The sequence below is a fragment of the Colobus angolensis genome, unplaced genomic scaffold, assembly GCF_000951035.1.
Source record: "Colobus angolensis palliatus isolate OR3802 unplaced genomic scaffold, Cang.pa_1.0 Scaffold193, whole genome shotgun sequence".
NCBI classification, from domain to species: domain Eukaryota; kingdom Metazoa; phylum Chordata; class Mammalia; order Primates; family Cercopithecidae; genus Colobus; species Colobus angolensis.
The window spans coordinates 2,371,955-2,398,921 of NW_012115077.1; the positions used below are offsets into that span (position 1 = coordinate 2,371,955).

The following is a 26,967-nucleotide window of genomic DNA, read 5'->3' on the forward strand; positions in this document are numbered from 1 at the left end:
TCTTTACTTAGTGGCCATTGTTCTATCCAAATTGGCTTATCTGTTAACCATTTTAAAGGTATAGGTTCTGGAGGCTTAACAATGGCTGCCACAAAAAAATGATATCCTAAACCTTGGTGGGAACTTTGTCTTTCTGCTTGAAGCAGTTCCTTCAAACCTTGCAAATTTTTTCCTAGTTCTACACCAGGGACATACCCCATTTCATACACTGTATGTTGACTTTGAGGGCTATATAATTGCTCTGGAATTAGAACTTGTGCTTCCCATTGTTGTAATAAATCTCTCCCCCATAAATTTAGAGGTACAGAAGTTATAATTGATTGAATAGTCCCAGGTTGTCCATTGGGCCCTTCACAATGCAAAATATAACTACTTTGATATATTTCAGGGGCTTTACCAACTCCAACTATGTTAAATTGAGTGGGTTGAATTGACCATGTGGACAGCCAGTGCTGTAGAGAAATGATCGAAATATCCACTCCTGTATCTACCAAACCTTTAAATTTCTTTTCCTGAATAGTTATAGGACATTTATCAGTAATTTGATTCACCAAATAAGCTGCTTTACCTTGTTTATTTGTGCTTCCAAATCCTCCTGTTCATTTAATTTCATTTCTCCCCATTTCCACATATGGCACAATCAGGAGCTGTGCTATACGCTCTCCTGGCTCTGCTTTCCAGGGAACAGAAGTAGATATAACAATTTGAATTTCCCCATTGTAATCTGAATCAATGACTCCTGTATGTACTTGCACTCCTTTTAAATTTTAAACTAGACCTGCCTAGAAGTAATCCTATTGTCCCCACTGGCAACGTCTGACTGGAGACAGCAACCTTCTTTAACAGTCCCATTACAAAAGGGGAACCTGGTCCATATTGATTAATAGCTAGTTTAAATTTTTTGAGTTATTAAAAAGGAAAAGGCTCAAATGCAGCTATATCTCCCTGTTGATCTTGGGGGTATATCCTAACAGGGTACTGCCAGGCCTCTAAATCACCCTCTCTTCTAGCTTGCTGAATTTCTGCCTGGATAGAACTGAGAATGGTTGCTCAAGCCACTGCTCGAACAGTCAGTGGGGCAACTACTTTTTGCCCAGTGTCCTCCAGAAAAGAAACATCTGGAGGGTCAGGCCACTCTTTTTCTTCACAATAATGAGGGGGTGCAGAAGGATAGGAACAAACCTCTCCCTCCTTTGCTGCTTTAGCTTTAGCTGGCCAACAAACCTGCTCTGTCACCTCTTCTGTTACCTTTTTTTTTTTTTTTTTTTTTTGAGATGGAGTCTCTGTCTCCCAGGCTGGAGTGCAGTGGTGCGATCTCGGCTCACTGCAAGCTCCACCTCCCAGGTTCATGCCATTCTCCTGCCTCAACATCCCAAGTAGCTGGGGCTACAGGCACCCGCCACCACGCCCGGCTAATTTTTTGTATTTTTAGTAGAAATGGGGTTTCACCATGTTAGCCAGGATGGTCTCGATCTCCTGACCTCGTGATCTGCCCACCTCAGCCTCCCAAAGTGCTGGGATTACAGGAGTGAGCCACTGTGCCCGGCCCTGTTACTTCTTGATACTTTCCTTCCTCCTCATCATCAGTGTGAAAAGGTTCCAAGGTGGAATGAACCAGGGCCCACACTTGTCCCGTTGTTACCCTGATGCTTCCGAGCTCCCCTTCTTACTCACCACGGGGATTGCTTAAGAATACTCAGGTGTCCTCCAGCTTAGTTCCATGTTCTTCAACTGTTGCTCCAGCAACCCTTCAACCCGGGTTCCAGCCCCATGTATGGGCGCCATTTGCCGAGACCAGCTCAGTCATGGAGACCCTAACCCAGCGGTGCTAGAGGAATTGAAGACACACACACACAAAAATATAGAGTGTGGAGTGGGAAATCAGGGGGCTGGCATCCTTCAGAGCTAAGAGCCTGGAACAGAGTTTTACCCACATATTTATTGACAGCAAGTCAGTGATAAACATTGTTTCTATAGATTGTAGATTAACTAAAATGGGAAACAAAGGGATGGGCTCTGGCTAGTTATCTGCAGCAGGAACATGTCCTTAAGGCACAGATCACTCATGCTATTGTTTGTGGCTTAGGAATGCCTTAGGTGGTTTTCTGCACTGGGTGGGCCAGGTATTCCTTGCCCTCATTCCGGTAAACCCACAGCCTTCAGCGTGGGTGTCATGGCCATCATGAACATGTCACAGTGCTGCAGAGATTTTGCTTATGGCCAGTTTTGGGGCCAGTTTATGGCCAGATTTGGGGACCTGTTCCCAACACCTGAAATCAATCCCTTCAGATGATTTCCGTGTCCAAGGAAGAGAGAAGCTCACTACCCTAAGGCTTTACTGCATCCAACCTTGTCTTTTCAGTATATATAGCAGCTTCTTGAGCTGTTTTTTCTTCCTGTTTTTTAAGTTGTAAATCAATATCTTATAATTATATACATTTACAAGGTCAAAGTGATGTTATAATTTGTGAATACAATCTGAAATAATGAAATCAAACAAATTAGCATATCTATCACCTCAAATACATATCCTTTTTTTGTGGTGAGAACATTTGAAATTTACTCTCAGCAATTTTGAAATGTACAATAAAACTTATTCATCTTGTCTAAATGAGATTTTATACCCTTTGACAATAATCTCTCCATTTCCCCCATTCCCAGCCTCTGTAACCATCATTCTACTTCTGCTTCTATGCGCTTGTTTGTTTTATATTGCACAAATAAGTGAGAACTTGTGGTATTTGTCTTTCTGTGCCTGTCTTTTTTCACTTAGCATAATATTCTCCAATTCTATTCATGCTTTCAGAAATGACAGAATTTCCTTCTTTTTTAAGGCTGTATAGTATTTCATTGTAGTTATTTATTTATTTTTATTAATATTATTTTTATTTATTTTATTGTTTACTTATTATTTATTATTTTTTTTTGAGACAGAGTCTTGTTCTGTCGCCCAGGCTGGCACAATCTCGGCTTACTGCAAGTTCCGCCTCCTGGGTTCATGCCATTCTCCTGCCTCAGCCTCCTGAGTAGCTGGGACTACAGGCGCGTGCCACCACGCCCAGCTATTTTTTGTATTTTTAGTAGAGATGGGGTTTCACCATGTTAGCCAGGATGGTCTCTATCTCCTGACCTCATGATCTGCCTACCTCACCCTCCCAAAGTGCTGGGATTACAGGCATGAGCCACTGTGCCTGGCCCCTCCATTGTATTTGTAAACCACATTTCCTCTATCCATTTATCTGTTGGAGGACACTTAGGTTGGTTCTATCACTTGGCTATTGTGAATAGTGCCACAGTGAACATGGAAGTGCAGCCATCTCTTTGACAAACTGATTTCAAATCTTTTTGGTAAATATGCAGACATGAGATTGCTGGATCATGTAGTGATTTTGTTTTCAGTTTTTTTAGGAACCTCCCTACCATTTTCAACAATGGTTGTACTAATTTACATTCCTACCAGTACTTCTTAAGTCTAGTATTTAGTTGGGTAAAATAAGGCCTACTTCTATAAAAAGTCAAATAGTAGAAAGTACTCTATGATTAATGCCAAATTCAATAAGTGCTTATGGAAGAAGGGTTCACTACAGGCCTGAATGAAAGATTTTATGGAGAAAAGGCAAACATTTTCAAAGAGAGTCTGAATTCCTGTGTTCCAATCTGGATCAAATCCAAGGGTATTAACTCAACATGTTTTCTATATCTACATCCTGCAGAGTATCCAAGATGAAGGAGAATGTTAAACAGAATAGAAAACAAAGAGAAAGCATAGACAAAATCAAAGTCAAGGTGGCCAACACACGGAAACAGGCTCTGCAGGAGCAATTCGATGAATGGATTCTAGACCCTAAAGGAATGATTCCTAAGACAGTGGTAAGAAAATTGGGGGTATATGTGAAAGGTAGGTGGAGTAAGTGGTAAGAGGGCAATTGCTAGAATACTGAGTAGCATACTAGAAGCCTCCCTTGAAATTTTCAGCATTGCTGAGGTAAGTCTTGACCTGTCTGATCCATGAGATTGATTCCTTCAATTTCTCTTGAGTATTACATAAAAAAAAAATTCTAGCTAGATTTCTAAAATTTTGACTCTGGCTGAGGTTCCCAAACTCATCATTGTAAACCAACATATATTTCATTTGCTTGTTTTTTGTGTGTGTGTTTTTATGTGTGACTACTTCAGTGAGACCTGCAAGACTGTCTCTTAGCTCTAGAGAACAGCCATACTCTGAAAGTTAAATGCTTTCTCTTAAGTGTATATGGATTTGGAAATACTTTTTCATTAGATACAATGCTAAGCATATTTTCAGTTTAAAGTGAATGATTAAAAATACATCAGGGAAGACAAGTCACAGACTGGGAGAAAATATTAGCAGAAGGCATATCTGGTTGGGTGTGGTGGCTTACACCTATAATCCCAGGACTTTTGGAGGCTGAGGTGGGAGGATTGCTTGAGGCCAGGAATTCGAGACCAGCCTAGCCAACATAGGGAGACCCTGTTTTGACAAAAAAATTTAAAAATCATCTAGGCTGTGGTTCCAGCTTCTCAGGTGGCTGAGGTGAGAGGATTGCTTGAGTCCAGGAGGTGGAAGCTGCACTGAGCCATGATCATGCCACTGCACTCCAGCCTGGGGAACAGAGAGAGACCCTGTCTCTTTTTTTTTGAGACGGAGTCTCGCTCTGTCGCCCAGGCTGGAGTGCAGTGGCCGGATCTCAGCTCACTGCAAGCTCCGCCTCCTGGGTTTACGCCATTCTCCTGCCTCAGCCTCCCGAGTAGCCGGGACTACAGGCGCCCGCCACCTCACCCGGCTAGTTTTTTTGTATTTTTTTAGTAGAGACGGGGTTTCACCATGTTAGCCAGGATGGTCTCGATCTCCTGACCTCGTGATCCGCCCGTCTCGGCCTCCCAAAGTGCTGGGATTACAGGCTTGAGCCACCGCGCCCGGCCGACCCTGTCTCTTAAAAACAAAACAAAACAACAACAACAACAAAATGTATCTATATATGTGATATATATAGATCACATATATAGATATATATATCACATATATATGTTACATATATATATCTGATAAATGACTGTTATCCAAAATATACAAAGAACTCTTAAAGGCTGAACAATAAGAAAACAAACAGCCTGGTTCACAAAAGAAAGTGTACATATGGCAAATCTTATTTGAAAGCATATGAAAAGATGCCAGACATCACATGTCATTAGGGAAATGCAAATTAATACTTCAATGAGATACCGCACACACCATTTAGAATGGTCAAAATCCAAAACACTGGCAACTTCAAATGCTGGTAAGGATGTGAAGCAGCAATAATTCTCATTCTTTGCTGATGGGAATGCAAAATGGTACAGACTCTTTGACAGACAGTTTGGCAGTTTCTTAAACATACTCTTAAAAGACAAATACTGAATTATTCCACTTATATGAGGTATCTAAAGTGGTCACATTCATAGAAACAGAATGTAGAATGGTGGTTGCCAGGGGCTTGGAGAAGGGGAAGGGGAGTTATTTAATTCAGGGGTCCCCAACCCCTTGTGGCCTGGTAGGAGGTGGGCTACATAGCAGGATGTGAGTGGCAGGCAAGCAAGCAAGGAAAGCTTCATCTGTATTTGCAGTCACTCCCCATCACTCTCATTACTACTTGAGCTCCACCTTCTGTCAAATCAGTGGCTGCATTAGATTCTCATAGGAGCACAATAGGAACCCTATTGTGAACTGTGTACGCGAGGATCTGGATTTCATTCTCCTTATGAGAATCTAATGGCTGATGATCTGTCACTATTTTCCATCACCCCCAGATGGGACCATCTAGTTGCAGGAAAACTAGCTCAGGACTCCCACTGATTCTACATTGTGGTGAACCGTATAATGGCTCATAATCTATAATGTAATAGTAATAGAAACAAAGTACACAATAAATGTAATACGCTTGAATCATCCCAAAACCATCCTCCCCCAACCCCTGGGTCTGTGGAAAAAATGTCTTTCACAAAACCAGTCCCTTGTGCCAAAAGCAATGGGGACTGCTGGTTTAATGGATATAGAGTTTCAAGTTTGCAAAATGAAAAACTTCTGGCTGGGCGCAGTAGCTCACGCTTATAATCCCAGCATTCTGGAGGCTGAGGCAGGAGGATTGCTTGAACCCAGGAGATCAAGACCAGCCTGAGCAATATTGTGGGACCCTGTCTCTACAAAAAATTTTAAAAATTAGCTGGACATGATGGCATATGCCTATAGTCCCAGCTACTTGGGGGCTGAGGCAGGAGATAACTTGAGTCCTGAAGTTTGAGCCTGCAGTGAGCTATGATGGTGCCACTGCACTCCAGCCTGGGTAACAGAGACCCTGTCTATAAAAAGAGACAGAGAGAGAGAGAGAGAGAGAAAGAGAGAGAAAGAGAAAGAAAGAAAAAGAAAGAAAGAAAGAAAGAAAGAAAGAAAGAAAGAAAGAAAGAAAGAAAAAAGAAAAGAAAAGAAAGAAAAAGAAAGAAAGAAAGAAAGAAAGAAAGAAAGAAAGAAAGAAAGAAAGAAAGAAAGAAAGAAAGAAAGAAAGAAAAACTTCTGGAGATTTGTTTCACAATGATGTGACTATGTTTACACATATATACATACACTTAAGAATGGTTAAGTTGGTAAATTTTATGTTATGTGTTTTTTACCACACATAAACTAAACTAAACATACTCTTAACCTATGATCCAGCAATTGCTGTCCTTAGTATTTACCCAAATAAATTGAAAACTTATATGTACACAGAAACCTGCACACAGATGTTTATAGTAGCCTTATTCATAATATCCCAAACCAGAAAGCAACTAAGATACCCTTTATTGGAGGAATAGATAATAATGTGGTGCATCTATACAGTGGAATATTATTCAGTCCTAAAAAGGAATGATCTATCAAGCCATGAAAAAACAAGGAGGAACTATCAATGCGTATTACTAAGTAAAAGAAGCTAATCTGAAAAGGCTACATGCCGTATGATACTAACTATTTGAAATTCTAGAAAAGACACAATCAGAAAGATAGTAAAAAGATCAGTGGTTGCCAGGAGTGAGGGGAGGGAGGGATTTTTAGGGGAGTGAAATAATTCTGTATAATGCTATAATGGTGGATACATGTGATTATACTTTGTCAAAGCCCATACCAAGAGAGACCCCTATTATAAACTATGGACTTTGGGCGATAATGACATGTCAATGTAGCTTTATTGACTGTAATAAATGTGCCACTCTGGTGCAGGATATTAATAATAGTACATAGCTGTGTATGTGTATAGTGTATGTGTGTGAGCTCTTTGTACTTTCCGCTCAATTTTGCTGTGCACTTAAAACTTCTCTAAAAAATAAAATGTTTTTAAAAATGGACCAAGAAGAACTCGGAAATTTCATTTTTAGTAATTGAAGAATGAGAAAGTATAGAGGATTCTTTGGATGGCCAAAGTGCTTGCCAAAAGTGCCTCAGCTCCATCGTGCCGTGTCTGAGAGTTGCTAGAAATGTCCCCTGGAGGAGGCAAAATGGGGTCACTGTCAGCATCCCAGTCCTAATCACACAAAAAGGTTGGGAATCATTGAGAATATATGTGTAAAATAACTTTATATACCCTTCAGTATTCTAAGAGGAGACTTCAAAAAGTGTGTGGAAAAATTGAATTAAAAGATAATTAAAAATATAAACTTTATATCTCAACATAAGCTCCATCAGGCTGGGCGCCATGGCTCAGGCCTGTAATCCCAGCACTTTGGGAGGCTGAGACAGGAGGATCGCTAGTGCCCATGAGTGCGAGACCAGCCTGGCCAACATGATGAAACCCTGTCTCAAATATTAGCTTGGTGCAGAAGTAATTGTGGTTTTTGCCATTACTTTTTAAATGGCAAATAAATAAATAAAAAGAGGCTCCATCAAGTTTAAGACACTTGTAAGTGATGATACCAGCCATTTAGTCCATCCCTAAAGAGCTGAGGGTCCTCGGAATTTAATCATTTCAATGCAGTCTTTTTTGCATTATTAACTGATGAAAAATAGGTGTCCTTTAATGAATATTTTTTAAGATTAGAAAATAAAAAATCAGAAGGAGCTAAATCAGGACTATAAGGTGGATGCCTAATGATTTCTCATTGAAACTCTCACAACATTGTTCTTGTTTTGTTAGTGGAGATGGGTGTTGCTATTTTGTCCAGGTTGGCACAAACTCATAGTTCTTCTACCTTAGCCTCCTGAGTAGCTGGGACTACAGGTGTTTGCCACTGTGCCCAGCTTGCCCTTGTTTGATGAAAAGAATGAGCAAGAGCATTGTTATGGTGGAGAAGGACTCTCTGGTGAAGCTTTCCCAGACATTTTTTTTGCTAAAGCTTTAGCTAGCCTTTCTCAGAACACTCTCATAGTAAACAGATGTTATTCTTCTTTGGTCTTCCAGAAAGTTAATTAGCAAAATGCCTTGAGCATCCCCAAAACTGTTGCCATGACCTTTGCACTTGATCAGTCTGCTTTTGCTTTGACAGGACCTCTTCCACCTCTTGGTAACCAACCATTGCTTTGATTGTGCTTTGTCTTCAGGATCATACTGGTAAAGCCATGTTTCATCTCCTGTTACAATTCTTGGAAGAAATGCTTCAGGATCTTCATCCCACTTGTTTAAAATTTCCATTTGAAGCTCTGCTCTTGTCTGCATCTGGTCTGGGTGCAATGGTTTTGGCACCCACTGACTGGAAATTCTTTCAACTTTAATTTTTCAGTCAGAATTGTTTAAGCAGAGCCAATTGAGATGTCTATGTGTTGGCTATTTCTTCTGCTGTTAACTTTTAGTCCTATTCAATAAGGTCATGAGCAAGATGATTTTTTTTCTTGCAAATTGGTGTGGATAGTCTGCGCCATGGGCTTTATCTTCAACATCATTTCATCCTTTCTTAAAATGAACTATCTATTTGTAAACTGCTGATTTCTTTGGAGCATGGTCCCCATAAACACTTCATAAAACACCAATGATTTCACCATTTTTCCCGCCAAGCTTCACCATAAATTTAATGTTTTTGCTTCAATTTTAGCAGAATTCATGTTGCTCTGATAAGGGCTCTTTTCAAACTGATGTCTTATCCTTTTTAGTTCTTCAAGCTAGATCTTGTTCAGACATAACAAGTTTCAACAAGTTTATTTTGGTGCAAAAAAAAAAATTGAAATCCATGCATATTTTTTCATAATACACATTTTCCATGAACTTTTTGAAGACCCCCTTGTAGAAAGTACATGTGACTTATTACTATTTCTGTCCTTGGGTTGGAAAGATCACCCAATACTAAAATAGAAAGACTATAGATGGTTTTTAGTCTAAAATAACAAATATGTGGTAACTGAGGAGTGGCATATGGTTTCTTTCTTTTTTTCCTCTTTTGATTTGCAGATTCAGAATGTTCTTCATGAATTCTTTCAAAATCCAGATTTCAAGCTAGGTAAGTCTGCCTATTACTCTGATGTTTTAATTTTTATTTCTTTTTTGGGTGGGGGACACTGAATTCAGATGAAGAGTCAACATGAGACAGATGTAATTCAAAGCTCTTGCAGGTGCAATTAGCCTCTTCCATGCTGTCCAGATAGAGAATGTATAGAAGCAGAAATGCAATCTGTGATTCTCAACCCTTTTAGTCTGGTGTCCATTTTATTACCAGTACTCTGCAATACTCTTTTATTATCCTATGACATTCCTAGAAAATATTCCTTACATACACAGAATGTTAAAAGAAAGATAAGATGTCATACTGTGATATAAAGGAGAAATATAAGGAAAGGCATAAGAAAATTGTATGCACTGGCCAGTTGCAGTGGCTCATGCTAAGATTTACCAGAGTTGAACATTGCCTCTGTAAATTCCTTAGTTTGAATTTCCTTGACTCTACCCACTCTTATATCCTACATCTTACCTATAACCCTCCATGAGAAACATTCTCTGTTTCTCAAATGTTGTTTCTTGAGTTCCCTTTCCATGTTACATAAATTTCCCTGGATAATCTCATCCAGTTCTGTTACTATATATACTAGGCTTAAGACTTCTTCAGAGGCCAGGCATAGAGGCTCACGCCTGTAATCCCATCACTGTGGGAGGCAGAGGTGGGTGGATCATTTGAGGTCAGGAGTTTGAGACCAGCCTGGCCAACATAGTGAAAGCCTGTCTCTACTAAAATACAAAAATTAGCTGGGTATGGTGGCGGGCATCTGTAATCTCAGCTACTCGAGAGGCTGAGGCAGGAGAATCGCTTGAACCCAGGAGGTGGAGGTTGCAGTGAGCCGAGATCATGCCACTGCACTGCAGCCTGGGTGACAGAGCGAGACTCCTTCTAAAAAAAATAAAACAAAAGAAAGAAAATTATATGCACTGTATTTCAATATATAAATGCTTTGTTATAACTTCACTATAAGACATAATAGTCAGACATTTCTACCTACTTATAATGTACCTTTAGATATAAGAAAAGTAAAATTATATACAGTTGATCATTTTATTTGTATTTGACATTTTGGAATAGGGCAAAATGAATATATATACATAGAATTCCCAGAAATGCAGACTGACACAAATGTGTTGTATTAGAATTCAGATACAATTTATGTTACTCCCTATTACACAATTTCTGAAATGGCGAACAACTCTAGGTAAAGTTCCAGAATTAAACAAAGTATACTTCTCCCTCAAATTTTCATAGAAGTTACATTTTTGGAAAATTCCACAGCAAAATTATATTCTGCATTCATATGTAAAATAGAATTGAGTTCTAGGTTCAAAATTATTATAAGCAGGTTTTTCATCTACTTGAATGTCCTGCAGGAGGCAGAAAGTCTTTATTGTGCAAAAATTACAAGAGTTCTGCCTCTGCTCCTATTCCTCATCACTGTGGCAATAAAAACTCACCCAAAAATTTCCACCATGCTGCCTGGGAGGAAGGGAGGACAGCACCACCCCTATGGAGATTCACAGATTTTGATGCTTTTGTTTTCAGAAAGATTTCCCTGTATGAAATTAGGTGGAAAAAAAAAAACCCTCATTTGTCCCATAGAAACTAGAGTTTGGGTCCTGAGATTTACATAATTTATATCCAATAGATTTTTTTTCCAATTGATTATTTGACTACTTTTGTTACATTGACAACAATACATTGTCTGAAGTCTGTTGTCACTTTTAAAAATAAAATATGCTTCCCATCTTCCTGATCACTGATCTCCAAGCATGATTTGGGCCTTACTGACAACCTTTTCTCCTTCTACCTGTTCTCACATTTTCCAAAAAATGTAATTCTTCAGTCAGCTCATCCTTTACTCTTGTTTCAAAAAATCATTGAAATAACTTCATTTATTTTCGAATGAGGGTACAGAAGGAGTGAGTTAAGAGAACTCAATTTGGGATCCTGATAAAATTACAGAAATTCCAGAGCATTCCAATTGACAGTGATTGTTTCTTCTCTCACCTCCTATACTACAGTATTTATTTTCTCTACTATTCATTTGGTCAATATTCATTGAGCCCTCACTTAGTTCCAGATACTGTAATGAGTTAGAGAATGCAAAGAGGACTGACAAGACATGTTTCCTGCCCGTAAGTTGCTCAAACTCTAGTCAGAGACAGACATGTATACTTAATAGCAATTGTTACTGCTAGAAACCAGTCTGGTTTGCATAATCATCTGGAGCTTGGGGGAAGGTCTGGGATGGAAATGTCAGCTTCTAATGCATAAGCTCATATGAAAATGTATATAGTCCTCCTATGGCCATAATAACTGATATCTCATAATTAGCACTTACCAAATTTAAGAGTGATTGAAAAATCTTTTCTATGCCCTTGTGCCAACCCATGATAGGCAGGAAGAGTTACTATTAGAAGTAGGAGAGGAAGCCAGTGTATAGTTCTTTCATCATGAGCTTTCACACAATTTATGTATTTTTCTCTTAGTATGGTCAATAAGGATTACATAAGTTGTTGTATCAAATGAAGGTTTAAAAATCTGTATTTGAACTAACTGTCACGTTCTTCATTATTGATCACTCTAATTTATGACACTCTTCTCTTGTTTTTTTGTGATATCATTCTCTTGATTTCTTTCTTCTATTTTTGATCACCTTTTAGTGTTTTTGTTTCTTGACTCTTCTTTTGCTTGCACCTTAACTTTTGTTTTCCAGAGTTTCCTTTTAGGCTTTCTTATCACTATACACACTATACACATTCTCTGGGTTTTCTTATTCAAGTCTATGGCTGCAGCTGATGACTCCCAATCTATATACACATTACAAACTTTCCCTGAGCCCCAGGTCCTATTTGAAAAAAAGCTACTATGAGTGGCAAATGAAAAAGCAAGTTGCACATCAAAATGATCATATTTATAAACAGAAAAACAAAAGGTACACGTGCACATATATATGCATTTATATACATACAGAAATACATAGAAAGGTTGCTGGAAGGATGATAAACTGCTGACAGTGGTTACATCTGGGGCAGAGAGGAGTGAGAGTGCTGATGGGAGGTAGCAAAAAAGGAAGATATTCATGTTTTGTTGCTTATATTTTTGTATTATTTGAATTAGAACATTTTTATGTGTTACTTAATTTAAGAAACATTAAAGACAAAATAAAGTTTTTAAAAAGAAAGCTTGCAGAAGTGTTTTGTTTTAGGACCTGCTAGTGTCAACCAACACAGATGTTTTTATAGCCTTTCATACTATTGATGTGCATATTTATTTCTGCTTTATATCAGTCTAGATATTAAAAATATAGACTCTTTTTTTTAATATTTGGTTTGCTTGCTAAGCCAGGAAAAGTAATAATTTTGTAGTATTTGGTATGTTACCCAGCTATATGTAATTCACTTTATTGTAGTTATGGATAGACATTAGCTAATACATAATTTTATGTTCTTTTAAAGCACTATAGTATAAATATCAAATATGTATTACAACCAAACTAACTAGCAAATAATCTTCATTCCATAAACAGGATCACACTGCAAACAATTGGATATTACTGACTCAACAGAACCAAGATTGAACAAAATGGAATTTACAGAAGTAAGAAGTTACATTATTTAATGTTTGAATTGAATTATTTTGCCAGTTTCAATTTTCTGTTGGTGGCTGTCATACATCATTAAATTAGTATTAAATGAACACACAAAACTTATTTTATACATTCTAAAATATGTACTTTAAAATATTTCAGTTCCTCTGAAATTAGGTTACATTTTACAATTTCTTTCAATCAGTATCACTCATGATGTGAGAGTATAAAATACTACCACTGACATCTTCTGGTAAGATCAAGAAAAACCAACATCTTATATTCAGTGAAATCTGGTTATTCAAACAATAATGAGATCTAAAACTTACAAAAACTTTCCTATGGGCCAGGCATCATACATGAACTTGGTTAACCCTCTCAGTAACCCTTTCCTCCGCTTTTACAGATGAAGACACCAAGATGTAGAAAGGTTAAATAACTTGCACACTGTTTCACAATTAGTAAAACCTGGGAAATTTGTATTCAGTCAGTTTGGTTTCAAAGTCTACATAATATTGCATATGAAAAAGTATGATTCTATTGTAATGGAATAAGTGAAATAAGCAATTTAATGGAACCAGAGTCCTAAGTCTTCCACAGCTTACTTATATATTTTTTCATGTTTCTGCATTTCCTCTTGTTTTTCTCTGATGAGTTCCAGAGTCAAGGTAACTTTCTGTTTCTCTTTTCATATACCTTTGCACGACTGAAGGTGAAGATTATGCACTATATACAGTTTCAAAGTTCTGTATGAGGTATCTCTGGAATTCTTTTTAAAATGACTATTATACAATAGATAAGAATTTGGCAAATTCTACCTGAGTTATGTTCTAACTGTGTTTTCTTAGATTCTGTGTTTGTCTATTTGTCATCCATTACTCACAAGGCCAAACTAATGGCCAGAGTTGTTTATATCTCCCCTGTGATCCAGAACCCATACTATGAACCACCTCCTTACTAATTCTCACACACTGAGCTAATATTTCTCCTGCTCTAAGTCAACCCAGGACCAGGTACCAGACAACTAGAGATAGCCCTTGTGCCTCAGAGTCTGCCAGAATTATTCAAACCAGCCAATCCTCAACTGTTTAGCCTGTTGTGGCTTGCATTTCTGGAAACTCCAGTAAGGATTCTGGCTTAGGCTGTCCCTTTGCTCCTTTGTGTTCTGCCTCTTGACCCAAACCTGGTGCTTCCCCTGTGGCCCTGCATGGTGTGGCATGCTTCCTTCACTTGGAAGTCTTAAGTAATAAAAATCTTCTTTCAGTGGCATTAGCCTCTCCATGTCATCATTCATTCACCTCCATGAATTAAAATTCCACAGATACAAATGAGACAAGCTACTGGAAGAAAAATACACAGAGGAACAAATGATGGTATTAAAATGGTTCATGAAAAGTCAAAGCTTTATCTCTTTAATACAGTAATAAATATAACTTACATTTCTTTGCAAGGGACTGCCTATTTGCAAGGGACGTGCCTATTTGTCTTATATTAGTTTCCCTAAAAGTGGGCAAGTTAGAATATTTTCCTATTTTTTTTCATTATAAAAGTAGGCCGGATGTGGTGGCTTATGCCAATGACTAGGGAGGCTGAGGCAAGAGGATTGCTTATGACCAGGAGTTTGGGACCAACTTGGGCAACACAGTGAGACCCTCATGTCTAAAAACAATTATAAAATATATTGTGATATGTGAATTATATCTCCATAAAAGGTAATATAGGTTCATTATAGAAATTTAAAGACATAAAAGTGTAAAGAAGTAAAAAATTTTAAATCCACAATTTACCACCAATAAAAGCCACTGTTAACACTATATTTTTTTGTATAATAGTAATAGCTAACACTTTTTACTCCTTTTTATGTGTCATATTGTGTACTAAGGTTATTACATGCACTTTCTTGTGAAATCGTCACAACTGAGTTATTATTATCTTCATTTTGCAAATGAGACCTAAAAAGATTGAACACTTTCCTTGAGATCACACAGCATGTAAGTGACAGAGCTGGACTAGACCCAGGTCAGCCTGACTTCAAAGCTCATCGTGGTCTTGACCCTTGTGCTTTACAGTGTCTGTTATATTCATAGTGAGACATGTAAGGTTTCAGTTTTAATTTTGTGGGTTTTCCATATAGATTTTTGGTTATGCCTAATATATTGTATATCCTACTTTTTTCACTTAATATCATCTCTTGATCATTTCTCTATGTCAATATTCTTTAAAATATGTTAAAAAATTTTTTTATTTTGAAATAATTATAGATTTACAATAAGTTTCAAAGATAGTACAGAGAGGTCCCATATACCCTTCATCCAGTTTCCCCAAAGGTTATATTTTCCATGACTTTAGTATAATATCAAAACCAGGAAATTAACATTGATATAATGTGTGTGTATAGTGTTATGTTACTTTAGCACATGTAGATTTCTGTTACCACCACCAAAATTAAGATACAAAACTATTTCAGTACCACAAAGGTCTACTGGGGTCTACTGGTAATGACATTTTGGCAGTTCAGGGAAATGTAGAAACCCTACCTTCCTTTAAGTCATTTTCCACTTTGCCACTTACAACATCATTGTGTTAAATATTTCCCATATATACATCACGTCAGGCACTGTTACACTTTGCTTCAACTGTTAAACATCATTTAGAAAACTCAAGATGAGAAGAAAAGTCTGTTGTATTTACCTGTGTTTTTTGCTTTTTTCATTGTTCTTCCTTCCCCATGTTTCAAGATTCCTTCTTTTATGCATTCTATTTAGAGAATTTCCTCTAGCCATTCTTTTAGAGCAGATCTACAGATGAGACAAATTCTATTAGTTTTACATTGTCTGAGAATGTCTTTATTTTTCCTTTATTCCTGAATGATAATTTCACTGGATGTAGAATTCTTGATTGAAAGTTCTTTTATTTTAGCCCTTGAAAATGTTCTATCATTTCCTTCTGATCTCCATAGTTGATGATGAAAAATCCACTTCATTCAAATTAATTTTCCTCAATAGGTAAAGTATTGTTTTTCTCTTGTGGCTTGTATTTAGTGTTCTGAACTCTGAAGATATGAATGTTAGATCTTTTATTATAATCCCACATGTTGCTGAGACTCTGAGATTCTGTTATTTCTTTTTTCCTCTTTTTTTTTTGTTTGTTTTTTCCTCTGTTGTTCAGACTGGGCAAATTCTACTGTTCTGTCTTCAAGTCCATTGATTCCATCCTCTGTCTTCACGCTGATGCTAAGCCCATATCTTGAGCTTTTTATTTCAGTAGTTTTTGTTGTTGTTGTTGTTGTTCTTTTTGAGACAGGGTCTTGCTCTGTTACCCAGGCTGGAGTGCAGTGGCATGATCATGGCTCACTGCAGCTTCAACCTCCCAGGCCCAAGCCATCTTCCCACTTTAGCCTCCCAAGTAGCTGGGACCACAGTCATGCACCACCATATCAGGCTAAATTTTATTTCTGTAGAAACAGGGTCTCCCTATGTTGCCCAGGCTAGTCTCAAACTCCTGAGCTCAAGAGATCCTCTCACTTCAGCCTCCCAAAGTGCTGGGATTACAGGCATGAGACACTGTGCCCAGTCTTGTTGTTGTTTTTTTAAGAAATGTGGTTTTGGGAAGGGGAGAAAAAGAAAAAAAAAAAAAAAAAGAGATGTGATTCTCCCACCTCAGCCTCCTGAGTTGTATTTTTCAAAATTTCCATTTTTTCTTAATGTCTTTTATTTGTTTGCTGAGACTTTTAAGTTTTTAATTTATTTTAAGCATGTTCATAATTGCTTGTTGAATTATTTTTATAGTGGCTGCTTTAAAATCCTTCTTAGATAATTCCAGCAGCTGCATCATCTCAGTGTTGGCATCTGCTGATTAAATTTTCTCATTCAAGTTGAGATTTTCCTAATTCTTCATACAATATGTGATCTTCTATTTTGTCTTGGACATTTTGGTTATAATGCTATTGATGCAGGACTTTTTGCTCCTTAGTTAAGCTAAAATCTAGGTTCTTGTCTCACAACTAGGGAAATGAGGCACGCAGACACATTGAAGGGTGAAGATGGATTTATTAGGCAAAAAGAAAGCTCTCCATAAAGAAAAAGAGGGTCCATCCAACAGGTTCTCACCTCACAGACTGAATACCAGGTCACCACACAGGAGCCGAAGAGGCCTGGCTTCTCCCCTTGCATAAGGCGTGAATTCTTGGTGGCTCTGCCCCATTTTCCTGATGCACCTGTGGGCCCCCAATCTGTTGCAGGCATGCCCAGGCAAGACCCTGTGCAAGGTTTCCTTAGCTCATCCTGCATGTATCACTATGAGACTTGGGATCTTACTTCCATCTTCTTTTAAAAAGCTTCCTCTGATACCATGCTGGTGGAAGAAGGGGAGGGCCACCTCTCTACTCTGGCAGTGGGCATAAAGATCCAAGTTCCCCATTCAATCTCCGTTGCAATTTCAGAGGCAGGGGCAACGTGCCTTGTTATTGCTCAGTGGAGGCGAAAGTTTCTGATTTCTCCAAACGTTAGATAACAATTTAGTTTTAGTTTAGTGTTGTGGAACCTCAGCCTGATTTTTCGTCTGGTCTGTTGGGCCTGGTTCAGGAGCTTAGTCCAAAACAACTGCCTTCTATAATTTTTATTCAATAACCCTCACCGGATACTAACTCTGTGTACTAACTCTGTGGGCACTTTTTTTTTTTTTTTTTTTTTTTTGAGATGGAGTCTTGCTCTGTCACCCAGGCTGGAGTGCATTGGCACAATTTCGGCTCACTGCAGCCTTAACCTCCTGGGCTCAGGTGATTCTCCCACATCAGCCTCTGGAGTAGGGGGGACTATAGGCGCATGCCACTTTGCCTGGCTAATTTTGTTTATTTTTGTGGACATTAATCTCCCTATGTTGCCCAGGCTGGTCTCAAACTCCTGGATTCAAGTGATCCTTCCGCCTCTGCCTCCCAAAGTGCTGGGATTATAGGTGTGAGCCACTGCGCCCGACTGAATGAGAGATTTTTTAGCGCCCATGTAAATTCGATTTTTACAGAAATAAGAGTATAGCATGAATTTTTTCAAGAATGTGTATATTTTAATACACTACCTATTGTCCTGTTGATATAAGATAAATCAAAACCAGAAGGATGGAAAACAGTCTTTTTGTTGTTGTTTTTGCTTTTAGCAAACTCGGCTGCAAATAGCATACACAATATTAGATAAAATTTTTTCAGTCATCCCAAGATTTATTAGGGGAAGAAATGGGTAGACAAGCAGTGGATAAATTAGAAGTGGTAAGAAAACCCTAGTTCCATGTGGTTTCTTCTTACTTTGTCTGCTGTTGATGAAGCTGTCAACCCTCCATTATCTTTTCGTATTTATTGGGAAAGGCAATTTAATCTGCCAGACTGAAATGAAAAGATAAATCCTGATATGACTTCTTATTCTTGTTCAGTTGGGAATAAATTTATTCCAGAGTCTTATTTTACTCATAAACTGCCCAAGTAACATCATTGGAGTAAATTTTTTAAAATTATGCAAACTGTTATTAAGAGAATATTGTAAAAATGAGCCCCTTGTTCTTCCCAATTTATAGAGACAGAGGTCTTCTCTGACCATGTCAGGTTAAAATGTAACTTTTCCTATCCTTCTGCGTGGTTGGAGACTTCTAAACAGAAAGTCCAAACAATCATATTTCCATAATTCCAAGATGAATGGTTTTCCTTCTGCATCTCTGAAATCAAGGTGCATCATTTAGCCCAGAGTGGTGACTCACACCTGTAATCCCACCATTTTGGAAGGCCAAAGCATGAGGATCGCTTGAGCCTAGGAGTTCAAGACCCACCTGGGCAACATAGTGGGACCCTGTCTGTACAAAAAATTAAAAACTTAGCCAGGCATGGTGGCTCACACCTGTAGTCCCAGCTACTCAGGAGGCTGAGGCCTAGGAGGATCGCTTGAGCCTGGGAAGTCAGGCTGCAGTGAACCATGATTGCACCACTGCACTCTGGGCAACAGAGTGAGACCCTGTCTCAAAACAAAAAAACCAAAAACCCACGTCATTTGATAAAATAGTATGTTTTCCTCTCTTCCCCAATCCCCAAAATCTATTAAGTCAACAGCCCATCTAATGATTGATGGGTTTTGCTAATCAAAAAACTAAAAGCTGTACTGTATGCATTTTATAAGCTAAACATCTAATACAAAAGGACAAAAAAAGATGAAAATAAGAAAATTGTTAAAGGAATAGCAGACACATGAAATAAACAAGTAAACAAACAAAACAGCAGATTTCAAGGTTAAAAATCATTTAATGAGATCAAGACTATTTTTTATATTTGTAAATGTGAAAATTTTGTATTTTAAGGCCAGGTGCGGTGGTTCATGCCTGTAATCCCAGCAATTTGGGAGGCCAAGACAGGTAGAGTTTGAGACCAGTCTGGCCAACATGGTGAACCCCGTCTCTATCAAAAATACAAAGATTAGCTGGGCATAGTGGCATGTGCCTGTAGTCCCAGCTACTCAGGAGGCTGAGGCAGGAGAATCGCTTGAACCCAGGAGGCAGAGGTTGCAGCGAGCCAAGATCATGCCACTGCACTCCAGCCTGGGTGACAGAGCAAAAATCCATCTCAAAAAAAAAATTTTTTTTATTTTAAAATTTAAAATTAATGAAGTTAATAGGACTCTCTTAAGCTTTATGAGTTTATAGCACATTGTAATAGAATATACAAAAATATATTAGAAATAAAAGGTGAACAAAAAATGCACAATAATTGTGTAGATTTTTAAACTTTTTTTGGTAGCAGCTTTATTCAGATATAATTTACAAAGTGCATTTATTTCCTATGGCTGCTGTAGCAAATTACCACAAACTTGGTTGCTGAAAACATCAGACATTTATTTTCTCACAGCTCTGGAGGCCAGAAGTCCAAGATCAGTATCAGGCCAAAATGAAGGTGTTGACAGTGCTGCACTGCTCTCAGGAGGATCTGTGGAAGAATTTGTTCCTTGGCTCTTGCAGCTTCTGGTGGCTGTTGGCATTCCTTTACTTGTGGCTGCATCACCAGTCTCTGCCTTTGTGGTCACATTGCCTTTTCTTCTCCTGTCTGAGAAATCACCCTCTTAAAAGGATATATGTGATTGCATTTTAGGGTCTACCTAGATAATTTAGGATAATCTTCCCATCTCAAAATCCTTAATCACATCTGCAAAGACTCTTTTCCTGTATAAGGTAGCATTTACAGATCCAGGAATTAGGACCTTACGTCTTTGAGAGCCATTATCCAACCTACTATACCTACCTTATACCCATTTAAACTGTACAGGTGAATGGGCTTTAGTATATTTGCAGAGGAGTACAGCCATTAAAACAATCAATTTTAGAACATTTTCACCCCCAAAAGAAACTCTATACCCATTAGCAGTCACTCCCCATTTCCTTCCAAACCTCCAGCCCTAGGCAGCCACAAATCTACTTTCTGTCTCCATAGCCTTGTCTATTCTGGACATTTCATATATATGGAATATACAACATGTGGTCTTTTGTTTTTGGCTTCTTGTACTTGTCATAATGTTTTCAAGGTTACTCCATGTTGTAGCATGTATCAGTACTTCTTTTTATTGCCAAATAATATTCCTTTTTATGAACATATCACCTTTTGTTTATCCACTCATCAGTTGGTGGACATTTGGGTTGTTTTCACTTTTTGGCTACTGTAAATAATACTACTGTGAACATTTGTGCCTAAGTTTTTATATGAATATGTGTTTTCTGTTCTCTTGGGAGTGGAATTGCTGGGTCATGTGATAAACTTTATGTTTAACCTTTTGAGGAACTGTCAGACTGTTTTCTACAGTGGTTGCACATTTTACATTCCCACCAGCAGTTTACAAGGGTTGCAATTGTTTCACGTCTTGCCAACACTTACTCTCTGTTTAGGTTTGTTTTGATTTTTATTATAGCCATCTTTGTGGGCATGAAGTGGTAGCACACTGTGCTTTTGAAATGCATCTCCCTGATAGCTAAAAACGATGCTGAGCACCTTTTTGTGTTCTTATTGGTCATTTCTTTTCTTTCTTTTTTTTTTTTTTTTTTCTTTGTGACAGTGTCTCACTCTGTTGCCCAGGCTGGAGTGCAGTTGTGCAATCGGCTCATGGCAACCTCCGCGTCGCAGGTTCAAGCAATTCTCCTGCCTCAGCTTTCTGAGTAGTTGGGATTATAGGCACCTGCCACCACGCCCAGCTAATTTTTGTGTTTTTAGTAGAGACAGGGTTTTACCATGCTGGCCAGGCTGGTCTCGAATTCCCAACTTATTGGTCATTTCTGTATCTGCTTTGGAAAAAAATGTTTATTCAGATCCCATTTTAAAATTGGGTTGTCTTTTTATTATTGGATCATAAGTGTTCTTTATATATTCAATCCTTTGTCAAATATATGATTTATAAATATTTTCTCCCATTCTGTGGGTTCCTTTTTAACTTTCTTGATAGTGTTATCTGAAGCACAAAAGTTTTAAATTTTTATGAAGCCCAATTTGTCTATTTTTTTCTTTTGTTGATTTTGTTTTTGATGTCATATCAAAAAACCATTGCCTAATTCAAAGTCATATATTCCTATGTTTTCTTCTGAGAGTTGTATAGTTTTACCTTTTACGTTTATGTCTATTTAAGTCTTTGATCCACTTTGAGTTAATTTTCGTCTATGGTGTGAGGTAGTAAAACTTTTAACAAGTCTTTGATAAATTGAAGAGGTAAGAAACAAATAAGAATATAAAGAACCTATTAATATCAATAACTCATTATATAAGTATATATTGAACTTTAATCCTTACAGTGACCCTCTTCCAGTTTTCTTAAAATTTTGGTCAAAATCCATCGAAAATAGGCCACCAAGAATGCCTTATAAATTCCAAAAGGTAGAAATATGACATGTCATATTATTTTATTATGATGTAATACAGTTGGAAAACAGTAAACTTAAAAATTAAGTCCAATCATTTGAAAATATTTAAAAAACTCTCCTTAATAACTTTTGAATCAAAATCTTATATCTAATTTTATGGAATGCTACTAAATGTGTACTCAGTTGAGAAATTATAGTCTTAAAACTTTTAAATGAGATATGATGAGGAATTTTTGAAACACAGATAAATACAAAAAAATAGAAAAATAGCCAGGCACAGTGGCTCGTACCTATAATCCCAGCACTTTGGGAGGCCTAGGTGGGAGGATCTCTTGAACCCTAGGAGTTTGAGACCAGCCTGGGAAACATAGAAGACCTCTACAAAAAATTTAAAAATTAGCCTGGCACAATGGCACGCACCTTTAGTCCCAGCTACTCAGGAGGTTGAGGCAGGAGTATCACTTGTGCCTGGGAGGTTGCAGCTATAGTGAGCTGTGATCACCCCACTGCACTCCAGCCTGGGTGACAGAGTGAGAACTTGTCTCAAAAAAAGAAAAAAAAAACCTACCAAAAAACCAACCAAACAAAAAACACACAAAAAATAGAGTAACAATATGCATATTACCATCACTCAGAATTAAATCTTGTGACCTTGGCATATTTTTCTAAGGAAAATTATTCAATTTTATAAAAATGATACAGGACCATTAAAAATAATCCAAACAACACATAGAAGTACAAAGACAAGAATTTTTAAATCATCGTAAATTTCTTAGGTGAATATCAAAACAGGTTTATATACTATGCCACTACAGATAGATGGGTACATAGCAAGTAGATAACCATAAGTAGTTACAAGCATTTGATTACTTAGAAAATAAAAATATAATTGTACTTGACTCCAACAGAGGAAAAAGACACTAAAGTGAAAATAAGGGAATTGCTGAAATTAAACATACCTTCACAAAATTTATTCTAAAGACATTCTAAGAAATAACTATACATACTTGTATATCTCTATCTCTATAGAGATATATATCACAAAAGAGTGCAGTCATTTTTTAAAACCACATATTTTAATTTTGGAAATAACAATTGATATCCTACTATAAAAGATGAGAGTATTTAATATTTTCTCATATCTTTCTTTTTGTCTATTTCCCAGTTTTAGTTATTTTATAATTTTTATTTTATCCAGATTTACACTGTTCACCTTCTTTTCTGTAATTAAAATTGCTATAGTTGATTAATTTTAATTCAATATTTAAATAGATCCAAGCCTCATTTCCTGTCCTTTTACAATGTGTTTTGCTATTCCCAAATGATTTATTTTGATTCATCTCTTACTTGGCTGAATTTATTGTAGTTTTTTTAAGAAGATCACATGGATGCTATATTTTCTGAGTTCTTATATATTGAGAATGTCTGCCTGCATAATGCCTTTATACCTAAACCATACCTTGGATGGTATACTGTAATTGGGTCACTTTTTTTTTCACCTAAAACAACATAAACATTGCTTAATTGCTTCCTGGTATTGAATGCTGTGGAGAAGTCTGATGTCAGTGTTTTTTTTTTTTTCTTCATTCATTTTAATTAGTTCAAAGAATATTTTATTGATTGCCAGGCATTGTTCTATGTTCTGTTATTACAACACTGGAAAAAAAGAAAACAGGAAACAGAAAAGTCAGTGTCTTCCTGTTGCTTACCTTGTAGATGACTTGGTTGTTAGCTGGGATACCTTGAAGTTCATCCTCAAAGTCAAAGAGTTTAAGTAGAATAGTCTTGGTATAGAGCATTTTGTTTTAAAAATGTATTGAATATGGTGTGATCTTTTTATTTTTATTTTTTATTTTTTATTTCAGGAACATTTTCTCATGTCTTTGAATACATCTTCTATTCTATTTTTGGACTGCCTACATTAGGGAAACCAAATATCCTTATGTAGGATTAGATTTGTTCCTTGTAATTTTATTAATTTTCTTGTCTTTTCACCTGAATTCACTGTGATAATCTAAACCTTTCTCTCTGTCAATAATTCCATTTTATGACGCTTGCGCTTTTAAATTTTGATGCTCAGTTTGGCTGCTTACACCTAAACTCTATCCTTTTATCTCATTCTGCTGTTTCATCAGCTTATCTTTGAGTTCTTGTCATATTGAATCTGTGTTCCTCTTAAGTTGTTCTATAGCTTAAAGTAATGGTGAGGAACTTCTTTTTTTTTTTTTTTTTGGTAGATATTTTTTGCTAGATTGAGTGTTTCTATTTGCTTTTATTCCCCCTGTGTTATTTGAGCAGTTGCCACAATCCTATGATACTTCTTTTCGTAGTCCTTGTGCTTGCATGGTCCTGCCCTAATTTCTATTTATTCTGATATGGTGTGCATGCTTTCTTGACTTTCTTCCTAGCCTGACACCAGTTTGTTTTCACTTTGAATCTCCAGTTTAGAGGCTTGACTTTTCCTTTTCTGGTGACTCTTCTGATTCCTGGTGTTAGAATAAGAGAGGAGGAGAAGAGGAAAGTGCCTCTGGAACAAATGCAGTCTTTATAATAATGCCTGGGCTTTGTACTCTCTTTTATTCCATCTATTTATTCATTTATTTATTTAATAAATATCTGTTTGCTCTTGGTTTATAATGAGCATTCTGATAAATACCAAGTTTAAGAGTTTCCCTCTATGCTTAATTTAATTGGGTGTTTTTAAAACAAAAATTGATTTTGAGTAATATCAAAAGGCTTATTTCATTTATTGAGTAATCATATGATTATATTGATTTACCCTATTAATATAATGAATTATATCAATAAATTCCTAAATATTGAACTATCCCTCTGTTTTTCTTTGTTTTGTTTTTTTTTGAGATGGAGTTTCACTCTTGTCACCCAGGCTGGAGTGCAGTGGTGCGATCTCAGCTCACTGCAACCTCCGCCTTCCTAGTTCAAGTGATTCTCCAGCCTCAGCATCCCGAGTAGCTGGGATTACAATCGCCTGCCACCACACCTGGCTAATTTTTGTATTTTTAGTAGGACGGGGTTTTGCCATGTTGGCCAGGCCAGTCTCGAACTCCTGACCTCAAGTGATCCACATGCCTTGGCCTCCCAAAGTGCTAGGATTACAGGCGTAAGCCACCGCGCCCAGCCCATCCCTCTGTTTCTAGAATAAACCTCACTCATGCATATTTTAGAAGAATTCCTAAAATCAGTCTTTTAATTCTCAGTTGTAGCCTTTGTTCTTCATCTATTGTTCAGCACCTCTATTTGGTTTACTAATTTATTTTTATCAATATTTTTAATTGACTAATTATAATATATTTGTATAATGCGATGTTTATATATATAAAATGTAGAATGATTAAATCAAGCTAATTAACATATTCATCATCTCACATCATTTTTCAAGATTCCACAGATGTGAGATCATGTGGTATTTGTCTTTCTGTACTTGGCTTATTTCACTTAGTATAATGTCTTTCATGTTTATCCATGTTGTCACAAATGATAGCATTTCCCTTTTTTTTTTTTTTTTTTTGAGACAGAGTCTCGCTCTGTCACCCGGGCTGGAGTGCAGTGGCCGGATCTCGGCTCACTGCAAGCTCCGCCTCCCGGGTTTACGCCATTCTCCTGCCTCAGCCTCCCGAGTAGCTGGGACTACAGGCGCCCGCCACCGTGCCCGGCTAGTTTTTTGTATTTTTTAGTAGAGACGGGGTTTCACGGTGTTAGCCAGGATGGTCTCGATCTCCTGACTTCGTGATCCCCCCATCTCGGCCTCCCAAAGTGCTGGGATTAGAGGCTTGAGCCACCGCGCCCGGTCTTTTCCTTCTTTTTTAAAGCCAAATTATATTCCATTGTGTATATACACCGCATTTAATCTACTCATTGTTAACGACTACTTAGGTGGTTCCATATATTGGCTATTGTGAATAATGCTGCAAAGAATATTAGAGTACAGATTTCTTTTTGGCATATTCTCTATTTAGTTAAAAATTGTGTTGTAGTTGTTATTTCTAAGACTATTTTCCTTCTTTCGGCTTAGTTTAAGTTGGATTTTACCTATGCACTATTCTTTTTTTTTTGAGACAGAGTCTCACTCTGTTGCCCAGGCTGGAATGCAGTGGCGTGATATCGGCTCACTGCAACCTCCGCCTCCCAGGTTTAAGCAATTCTCCTGCCTCAGCCTCCTGAGTAGCTGGGATTACAGGCATGTGCTACCATGCACAGCTACTTTTTGTATTTTTAGTGGAGGCGAGGTTTTGCCATGTTGGCCAGGCTGGTCTCAAAGTCCTGACTTCAGGTGACCCACTCGCCCCGGCCTCCCTAAGTGCTGGGATTACAGGCGTGAGTCACTGCACCAGGCCCACCTATGCACTATTCTTAAAGTCTGTAGTATGTAGTCTTGTTTATAAATATACTCTGAGACCATATGAAGAGACACCCCAAGATCATATGAATTCGTCTTTCATGTGATGGCAGTTGACTCTTATCCTCCACAGCAGGCTCAAGCCTGACCTTCCAATAATGTGACTCTGAACCAATGCAATTAAATTTTTTGGACCCCATTGTGGTCACTTTTTAATGTGTATACCAGCTATTGGAGTTGCAGAGGTAAGTGAGGAGACAAACAGGCAAATAATTACAAATTATTGTAATGAAATTTACACTAGAAGATATCAGCATTTCAGAGGAGGAAATTAACAGAGTAGATGAGCCAGGATGTCTCAGATAATACATATAGCTGGGTCTTAATATATATATAGCTGGACAGATGTAGGAAAAGCAGAAAGGCTTTGCAGGAAGGAAGTGAAACAACATGTAAAGAGACATAAAGGTCTGAAAGAGTATGGTTTGTCTACATGGTAGGAAATAATTTTTTTTTTAACTGGGATGTGAGGAATATGACCGGGGAAGGATGAAAAGTAAGAGAGGAAAGTTAGGTTGGAACTCAATCTACAAGGGTATTATATAGAATGCTAATGAGTTTATATAAGTATTATTAGGTATACATCACCCTTACCCCATTTTCTCCTTTGTGTGTGTCATTTTTTATATATAATATATAA

The 26,967-nt window shown here is 37.5% G+C and overlaps 1 protein-coding gene across 1 annotated transcript in view; it reads left to right on the forward strand.

Moving 5' to 3' along the window:
• EFCAB5 (EF-hand calcium binding domain 5) overlaps positions 1-26,967 on the forward strand; it is a 175,739-nt gene that overhangs the window by 49,454 nt on the left and 99,318 nt on the right. Inside the window, exons 5-7 of the mRNA XM_011940850.1 lie at positions 3,714-3,870; positions 9,405-9,453; positions 12,983-13,053. Coding sequence (XP_011796240.1) covers positions 3,714-3,870; positions 9,405-9,453; positions 12,983-13,053 — 277 coding nt within the window. The remainder of the gene's footprint in view (positions 1-3,713; positions 3,871-9,404; positions 9,454-12,982; positions 13,054-26,967) is intronic.